General features: G+C 37.3%; 1 protein-coding gene across 1 annotated transcript in view; it reads left to right on the top strand.

Annotated features, from left to right (window-relative positions):
* Window positions 1-9,867, top strand: part of BBS7 (Bardet-Biedl syndrome 7) — a 111,699-nt gene that overhangs the window by 32,006 nt on the left and 69,826 nt on the right. Inside the window, exons 3-5 of the mRNA XM_007946448.2 lie at window positions 5,084-5,146; window positions 6,611-6,786; window positions 8,935-9,121. Coding sequence (XP_007944639.1) covers window positions 5,084-5,146; window positions 6,611-6,786; window positions 8,935-9,121 — 426 coding nt within the window. The remainder of the gene's footprint in view (window positions 1-5,083; window positions 5,147-6,610; window positions 6,787-8,934; window positions 9,122-9,867) is intronic.

Below are 9,867 nucleotides of genomic sequence, written 5' to 3'. Positions count from 1 at the left end.
CACTGGGAAGAGGTAACTATGGGGAGGAAGTGGGAGGGGAGCTGTTGCATTGTGGTAAACTGTGGTCAGTGACATGAGACAAAGTATATGTGAACTGCTATATGGAAAGTGAATTTGCTCTGTAAATCTTCACCCAAATCACAATTAAAATAAATAAAATAAAACTCAATGAACTGTTGTAAACTTGGGGAGAAAATTATAAATCACAGGGTAACCTCAAAGAAAAATGATAAACCTTCACATCACAATAGAAAAGATGACAGACAAATATTTAGCAAATACTAAAGCAGTATTAAGAAAGGAAATGATAACATGATTCATAAACATAATGAACTCAGCACAGAAAATTATGTGGAACAAACCAGGAACACCATGAAAAAATAACAAAATGACAGCAACCAATTCATACGTGTCGATAATTAAACTGAATGTCATTGGGTTAAATGCACCACTCAAGGGACAGAATGTTGGCAGACTGGATAAGAAAACATAACCCATCAATATGCTGTCTACAAGAGACACAACTTAGAGACAAAGACACTATTAGTTTTACTGGAACTAATTGAGAGATTTAGCATCATTGCAGGATATAAGATCAACATCCAAAAATCAGTTGGATTCCTCTACACACGGAAAGAGATTGCTGAAAAAGAAATAAGGAAATCAATACTATTGACAGTAGCTACCAAAAAAATAAAATACTTGGTAATAAATCTTACCAGGGACACAAAAGAGCTCTACAAAGAAAACTATAAAAGACTACTTCAAGAAACCTTAAGAGAGCTACGTAAATGGAAGAGCATACCATGCTCATCAGTAGGAAGATTGAGCACTGTGAAAATGTCAGTTCTACCCAAAGCGATCTATACATTCAGTCAATCCCAATCCAGATCCCATCAGCATTCTTTAAGGATATAGAAAAACCAATCATTAACTTTCTATGGAAAGGAAGGAGACCTTGGATAAGCAAAGCACTACTGAAGAAGAAGAACAAAGTAGATCTCACATTGCTGGATCTCAAAACCTACTTTACACCGCAGTAGTCAAAACTTCCTGGTACTGGTATAATGACAGACACATAGACCAGTGGAATAGAATTGAGAACCCAGAAATAGATCCATCGACTTATTGTCAGCTGATCTTTGACAAAGGACCGAAATCCATTAAATGGGAGAAGAGAATGTTTGTTTAATAAATGGTGCTGGCAAAACTGGATATCCATTTTGCAGAAAAGTGAAACAAGATCTGTACCTCACACCATACACAAAAACTAACTCCCCATGGATCAAAGACTTAAACGTGAAACCTAAAACTTAAAGTTTCCTCAAGGAAAAACTAGGGGCAAATTTAGGGGCCCTAATATATGGCAAGGAGCTCTGGTGGTATAGTGCCTAAGGCATTTGACTGCTAATCAGAAGGCTGGCAGTTCAAACCCACCAGCCACTCTTTGGAAAGAAGGTTGGGCAATCTACTTCCATAGTGTTGCTGCCTCGAAAACCCAAGGAGGGGTCACTATGAGTCAGATCTGACTCGACAGCATTGAATTTGGTTTTGGAATATATGGCATGAATACACTGTTAAGCATAACCCAAAATGCACAAACAGCAGAAGAGAAACTAGATGAATGGGACCTTCTAAAAATTAAATGTTTATGTGCTTCCAAAGACTTCTCCAAAGGAGTCAAAAGAGAATCTACAGATTGGGAAAAAATATTCAGCTATGACATATCTGACAAGGGACTTATCCCTAGAATTTATAGGAAACTGCAACACCTGAACAACAAAAAGACAATCCAATTAAAAAATGGGCAGAAGACATGAATAGACACTTCATCAAAGAGGATATTCAGGCGGCCAACAAACATATGAAGAAGTACTCATGATCATTAGCCATTAGAGAGATGCAAATCAAAACAACAATGAGATATCATCTTGCCCCAGCACTGGTAGCAAAGTTCAACAAGACAGATAATAATAAATGCTGGCGAGGATGCAGAGAGATTGGGACTCTCATATACTCATATTTAACAGTCATTGGGACTGTAAAATGGTATAACCACTGTGGAAAGCGGTATGGTGATTCCTTAAAAAGTTGGAATTAGTAATACCATATGACTCAGTCATTCCATTACTAGGTATATATCCTAAAGAAGTGAGAGCCAGGACTCAAATAGATATATGCACACCCATGTTCACTGCAGCACTGTTTACAATAGCCAAAAGATGGACACAACCTAGGTGTCCATCAGCTGAAGAATGGATAAGCAAACTATGGTACATATACACACTGGAATACTATGCAACCCTAAAGAATAACATAGAATCTCCAAAACACCACATAACATGGATGAACTTGGAGGATATTATGCTGAGTGAAATAAGTCTATCACAGAAAGACAAATATTGTATTACTCCGTTACTATGAAAAGTCAAGGAAAGGTTTATATATGGAAGGAAATTTTTTTTGTTGGTTACCAAGGGTGGTGGGAGGGAACACTGTTATAGATAGAGACAAGTATTGATTTGGATGAAGAGAAGGGCAATGTACCAAATGTGAGTGATCAACACAGTGGCACTGAGGAAGAGGAGGACAAAGAGAGGTACATAGGAGGTACAGACAACAATGATGAACCCTTTAGCACATACAGTACTGCATTGTCAGTGAAGACAAACATGGATATACAGGTGAATAAATGGGTGGACATGCTGAACTATTAAATATGTCTATGCAGAGGGGAGTGTGCCCAAGACCACATATAGGGTTGGCAGACAATGTTTCTATGTTCTATTCTTCATGTTACAGAACATACCAAGTGTATTGGTATGTTCTGTAAGAATTTCTAGGTATATAGTAGAGCTGACAAGGGATAAGGTTGTGATCACTTTTTGGCCACAGCCAGCTACCCAGAGGGAGCAAGTAGTTGGACCTGTGTGCTCAGGACCCTATTTGCAGGGGACATCAAGCTCAATTGGCATAACATACTAAAAAAAAACATTGTTCTACAGCCTGCTTTGGTGAGTAGCGACCGGAATCTTAAAAGCTTGCAAGTGGCCATCTAGATTCAATGAGGGGTCTCTCCGTGTCCAGAGCAAAGAAGAATGAAGAAAACCAAAGATTCATGGAAACAATTAGTCTAAGCATCTGGTAGAGCATGTGATCCTCGGCCTATACAACTATGAGACCAGAAGAATTAGATGGTGCCCAGTTACCACTGTCAGCCACTCTGTAGGAGATCCTGGATAGAGTGGGAGAACAATGTAGAACAAAACTCAAAATCATTTTAAAAAAAGGCACCAGATTTGCTGGTCTGATAGAGCTTGATGGAACCACTGAGACTATGGTCCCTAGCTGCCCTTCAGGTCTAGAATTGAGCCCACTCCTGTGGCTTCCAGCCAAACAAAAGACAGGCATATGAGGTGAACATTTACACTAGATAGATATACTCCTTGGAGAGAACAATCATGGGAGAATAGAAGGGCTGTGTATGCATGGGGAGACAGTTAAGGGGACAGGAGTGCTTGGAGGAATGGACACAGGGAAGAGGTAACTATGAGGAGGAAGTGGGAGGAGAGCTGTTGCATTGTGGTAAATTGTAGTCAATGTCATGAGACAAAAAGTGTATGTGAACTGCTATATGGAAAGTGAATTTGCTCTGTAAACTTTGACCCAAATCACAATTAAAAAAAAAAAAAAAAGGAAAAACAAAATTTTTTGACCTAATTTTTTGACGTAATTAATGTATATATGTGTATTTATGTATACATAAATATGTCTCTGTGTGTTTGTTTAAATACCCACTTCAAGAATTATAGTATAAATGTTCTTTTCAAGCACACAGGAATATTAGAAAATTGATCTTGCATTAGGACATATGATGGTTAATGCTGTGTGTTAACCTGGCTAGGCTATGATTCTCTGGTTTGACAGACATTAGACTGATTGCTCACCCATAATGGAATGAAATGTAATCATCCTTCATTTTGTGATCTGATGTCAGCAGCTGATCAGTTGAAAAGCCAGTCAGCTGAAAGCCAATTAATTTCCTTGGGGTGTGGCCTGTATCCAGTATATATGGATGTCTGGCAGAGCTTACTCTGTCTCAGTCCTGCATCCAGCTCATCATCCTTTGACTTCTAATTCTTGGGATTTGAGCCAGCAGTCTGCTGTCTGATCTGCAGATTTAGGCATTTGCTAGCTCCCACAGCCCCATGAGCTGGCAGCCTGCCATATAGCCAGATGTCTTTGGTTTTATCAGCCCCTGCAACTATGAGTCAGAAGAAGCCTCTAGCAGGATGCCTAACTCACAGATTTGGGACTTGTCAGCTTCCAGAAATATGCAAGCCATTTCCTGGAAATAAATCTCTCTCTATATAATTGTATCTTAAAGCTTTATTGATTTCAATCCTCTAGTGAATTCAGCCTAAGATAGGACATAAAACAAATCTCAAATATTCAAAAAAAAATTGATATTTCACAGGATAGATTGTTAGGCCATTGATTCTTAATTTTCTGGAGGGATCACAAAGCCCTTAGAGTATTTGATGAAGGCTATGAGTTGGAATTGACTTGATGACAATGAGTTTTTGGTTTTTTATATTTATTTCAAAATTATTTATTGGCCAAATATTAATTGCTAAATTGGGTGATGGATACATTGGAATTCATTATACTATCCTCTCCACTTTTGAATATATTCAAAAATTTCCATTAAAAGATTTTTTACAATCATAAAATTGGTCAGCCATAACTTTATATGATAATCTGTTTTGAAAGTAATCTAGGATGTTCTTATGCTCAGTTAAGTGGGGGAGGGGAACCTCACTGCAATTTTTGTTCATATTTTCTTTTTCTATTTATATTGTAGAATCAGAATATATAGTCAGAAACTCCCATAATGACTCTCCTTCTCTTTTGTCTCTTTCTTATTCTCTGTAGGATTTCTTTTTGAAGGGATGAGAATCTTCCTAGATTATGTGATCTTTACTTTAAAAGTCATAGTTTATGTATTGACAGGCTTATTTTCACCATATACAGTTAATAGGGCACAGTAAGAGTAATTTTAGATCTCTTTAATCTGTTACAGGTGGTTATTGGAGATCAAGATGGGATAGTTACGTGTTTTGGAATGAAGAAAGGAGAAGCAGTGGTAAGTACAGATTTTTTTTTTCAGGGAGAAAAAAACTTTTTCTGAAGGAGAAATGCACTACTTACTGAATAATATTAGGTTAAAAACTTTCTAAAATATATACAATGGGAAGTAGGTCTTGAGGGAAGTGGTTCTATGAGGCAGCATGTAGCACAAAAATTATGTGGCTAATTGGAAAACACCTTTGGTGGCCTGTGGTGGTGTATTAGTTTTCTATGCTGTGTGAGTTGACCTCAAACTCAGAGGCTTAACACAACACAGTTTCTGTGGGTTGAGTTCAGGCAGTGATTAACTGTGTCCTCTGCACAAGGTCTTATATGCTGTAGTGTCTTTTTTTGGCTGGGCTATGTTCATTGCTGGAGCTCGTGGTCCTGTTCCGATCTTCTGTGGTTGACAGAATTACTTCTTTGCCATTGTAGGATGCATGTCCCTGTTTTCTTGCTGTCAGCAGGGGCTGCTCTTAGCTCCTTTAGACTCCTAGAATTCCTTGCCATATGGTCTTTTCATAGGCCCTCTTACAGTGTGGTAATTTATTTCTTCAAAGGCACAGGAAAATATAATCATAGAAGTGACTATCCACTTATATTCACAGATCATAGAATACAAGGGGTTAAGTCTGAGATGTGAACTCTGATATTAACTGTACATAATTTGGACAGTACAAAAAGATGAAGACACGAAAAGTTACCTGAAATCCAGTGTTTCCAATGTTAACATTGATTCATATATCCTTCCAAATATTTTATTTTCTGTCTTTCGTCATTTGTCTAGGGGAAATGAAAGGAAGAGGTAGAAACTACTAACAGTAAAATGGAAAATAACCAAGCATAAATTAATGATGAGAATGTTGTTTCCAATTAAGTAGATGATTATAGGCATTAAGTTATACATTTACATTTTCCATAAGTTCCACAATGTTTATTTATCCTACTAAAGTTTATAAAATTGTAAAGAAGTTAGGAGAGATTAGTTTTGAAAAGATGATTGAAGTTGTATTAAAAAAAACTGTACGTTGACCTAATTAACAGATTTACTAATTGGACTTTTCTGTAAATAGGAGTATTATTTAAACCCTTGCTTCTTAAACTTTAATGTGTATTGAAGCCACCTGGGGAATCTTGTTCAAATGAAGCTTCTCAGTATATTTAGAGTAGGGTCTGAGATTCTGCATTTTTAGTAAGCTAGTGAGGCTGCTGCTTAGTGAACCCTGCTTTGAGTTGCAAGGGTTTAGAATTTATTGATATCATTAAAATATGTATAAGAATAAACATTTCAAAGGTTGAAGATGTTTAGAAAAATAATAAAACATTCACTAAAATAGATTTTTGTCTGAAAAGTATTTTCCACATAGTGGAACTATAACATTTTATAAGTTTAAAATCATAACTTTTTTATGGTAAAAGGAAATGTTTACAATAAAACAATTTGTGGACCTAATAATTTTTTCCCTAATTATTTTTGCAGGGAGTGTTTAAGACTTTACCAGGGCAGAAGATTGCAAGGCTGGAGCTAGGAGGGGTTCTTAACACACCACAGGAGAAAATTTTTATTGCTACGGGATCTGAGATTAAAGGCTTCACAAAGAGAGGAAAACAGTTCCTCTCTTTTGAAACAAACCTCACTGAAAGCATTAAAGCTATGTATGTTTATTGTTTTCCTTTTATTTTTACATAGCTATTTACAATATTTTGGATAAATGGAAAGGAGCCCTGGTGGAGCAGTGCTTAAGTGATGGGCTACTAAACAAAAGGTGGTGGTGGTGGTGGTGGTAGGTGCCATCAAGTCAACTCTGACTCATAGCAACCCTCTGTACCTCAGAATGAAACACTGCCCAGTCTTGTGCTATCCTTACAATCCTTGCTGTGCTTGGGCCCGTTGTTGCAGCCACTGTGTCAATCTGTCTCATTGAGGGTCTTCCCCTTTTTCACTGACCCTCCGCTTTACCAAGTATGACATCTTCACCAGGGAATGGTCCCTTCTAACAACATGACCAAAGTACGTGAGATGAAGTCTGACTATTCTCGCTTATAAGGATCATTCTGGCTGGACTTTTCCAGGACAGATTTATCTACCAAAAGGTAGAGGGTTTGAAACCACCAGTCAGTCTATGAGATAATGATGTGACAGTCTATGTCTGTAATATTATAGCCTTGGAAACCCTATAGGGCAATTCTACCCTATACTGTAGACTTGACGGCAATGAGTTTGAGATAGATGTAGAACACTGGTGAAGTATCATGTCTTAAAAGGTTTCCTGGGAAATACAACTGACTACAGGTACTTTACCCAGCGAGATGGATTGACACAGTGGCTGCAGCAGTGCAGCAGTTTGGGTTCTACTCTGTCCTGTAGGGCCACGATGAATTGGAATAGCCTCAATGGCAAAGGGTTCAAAGATACTTTATTAATAAGAAATTGTATTTGAAGTCAATCCAGGATTGGCTGTTGAAATGTTATTTTCTTTTTAAATTGTTATAATATTTATACATTCATTTTTTACTTCTTGGCTCAATTATGATTGATGATCCAGGCAAAGAGGAAGAAGTGAAAGAAATCTCCAGATTAGGTTCCTCTTCCTTAGCTGTCTCTCATGATCCTGCTTGCTAGCTACCATCATTTTGTTCAAAGGTTGCCCGTCAATGTTCATGACAACCAGTCTGTTTCTCTGCCTCACTACAGTCATTTTCCCTTCTTAGTAGTACTATATGCAACTGTGGGAGCTCTGGTAGTGTAGTGCTAAGGCACTTGACTGCTAACCAGAAGGCTGGCAGTTCAAACCCACCAGCCACTCCTCAGAAGGAAAGTTGGGCAATCTACTTCTGTAGTGATACTGCCTCGGCAACCCAAGGAGGGGTGGCTATGAGTTGGGTCCAACTCGACGGCACATAACAACAACAACATAGAGTAAGCTCCTCAAAGAAAAATTTTAGCATCAGAAAATTTTTAAAGAGACCTAGATGTGGATAAATTGATGAAATGTTCAAATAAAATGGCCGTCTTTGTGATCATATGGTGAAAACAGTGTAGTAGTAAATGATTCTATAATCATTACACTAATTTTTACCAGTTTCCTCCAAATGAAAACCTGATTCAAAAAATTAAAACATAATTGTGATTATTACCTAAATTTTGTTAAATTTGAAGTGAATTTAGTTTCATTTATTGTTTTCAAGATAAAGCTCTAATCAAACTATTTTTTCCACTGTTAATCATTTAATTTAAAGTAGATTCACTCCAGATAGCATTTCCCATGCAACGTAATATGGTAGTAACTCTAGAACTAAACTGCCTGAGTTGCAGTTCATTCCACTACTTGTTCTGTGCTGTTAGGCAATTTACTTAACATTATATTATTCACCTGTAAAAAGGGGTAATATTGGTCCCTAGTTTGCAAGGAGGGGGTGGTTGTTACTATGATTAAGTGAACTTACACCTGTAAATCACTTAGGAAAGTGATTGGCATGCAGTACACATTCAAATTGTCTTCAGATACAGAAACTTAAAAAATCATCTATACTTGTGTTCCCAGTTTTTCTTATCTAAATTTTTGTTGAGGAGCCTTGAAGCCTTAAGATGCCTCATTTTCACCTTTCAAAATCAAAGCAGCATTATACTGAGAAGGCTAGAAATTAAGTAGGGGAAATTTTTTAAAATTCTGTTCTCTAAGTTTATGATAAAATGATAGTAAGCATTATGAATAAACTTGAGTGTTTTTATATCTGAAAAAGATTCATGATATCTGTCTATTTAAAACATGGAATCTTAAAGTGCTCTTTTAATGTTTTTAGGCACATATCTGGCTCAGACCTCTTTCTCAGTGCAAGTTATATCTATAACCATTATTGTGACTGCAAAGACCAACATTATTACCTTTCTGGGGACAAAATCAATGACATCATCTGCCTTCCAGTGGAAAGATTATTTCGTATTACACCAGTATTGGCCTGCCAGGATAGAGTGCTCAGAGTTCTACAGGTTGCTGTTATTTGCATTTTCATAATTTTACATAATTTAATATTGAGGAACAATGTGTACTTGAGATAAGCTAATGATTAGTATTACTTTAACTACCCTACGTAAAATTATACCTGGAAATTAAAAAAAATGTTATAATTGATAAACTGATTTTTTAAATATATACTTGTGGTAAATGTGTTGCAATGTTTGGCCAGTTTTTGGAGAGGTATATATGGAAGAATATATAGCTAGCAAGCAGGATTATGAGAGGGGTTGCTATGAGTCGGGACCGACTCGACGGCAAATAACAACAACAACAAATATGGAAGAAGGATACTGTTTTTCCCTCATGCACAAATTTCTGAATTAATACTGTTAGAATGGAGTATGCACCTCTCCAGAGACCCTCCCCAGGCCCAGTTTTTCTTTTGTCTGCTTCTTCCATCACTCCCCTTCCCAATCCAATTAAAGGAGGAAACTGACTTCAGACAAGGATGTTAGGCTTTAACAAAGAATAGTTGAAATCAGGGTTATAAAATTTGAATTTGTGTAGTATTTATGACAATATGTGGAACAGAGTTGTTGTTGTTGTTGTTATGTGCCGTCGAGTCGGCCCGACTCATAGCGACCCCTCCTTGGGTTTCTGAGGCAATATCCCTACGGAAGTAGGATTGCCCAACCTTCCTTCCAAGGAGTGGCTGGTGGGTTTGAACTGCCAGTCTTCTGGTTAGCAGTCAAGTGCCTTAGGCACTATGCTACCAGAG

The sequence above is a fragment of the Orycteropus afer genome, unplaced genomic scaffold (genome assembly GCF_000298275.1).
Source record: "Orycteropus afer afer isolate SDZICR_OR568_19922 unplaced genomic scaffold, OryAfe1.0 scaffold00162, whole genome shotgun sequence".
NCBI lineage: Eukaryota > Metazoa > Chordata > Mammalia > Tubulidentata > Orycteropodidae > Orycteropus > Orycteropus afer.
Note: the sequence above shows the minus strand (reverse complement) of the source record. Positions and strands in the feature narration are given on the sequence as shown.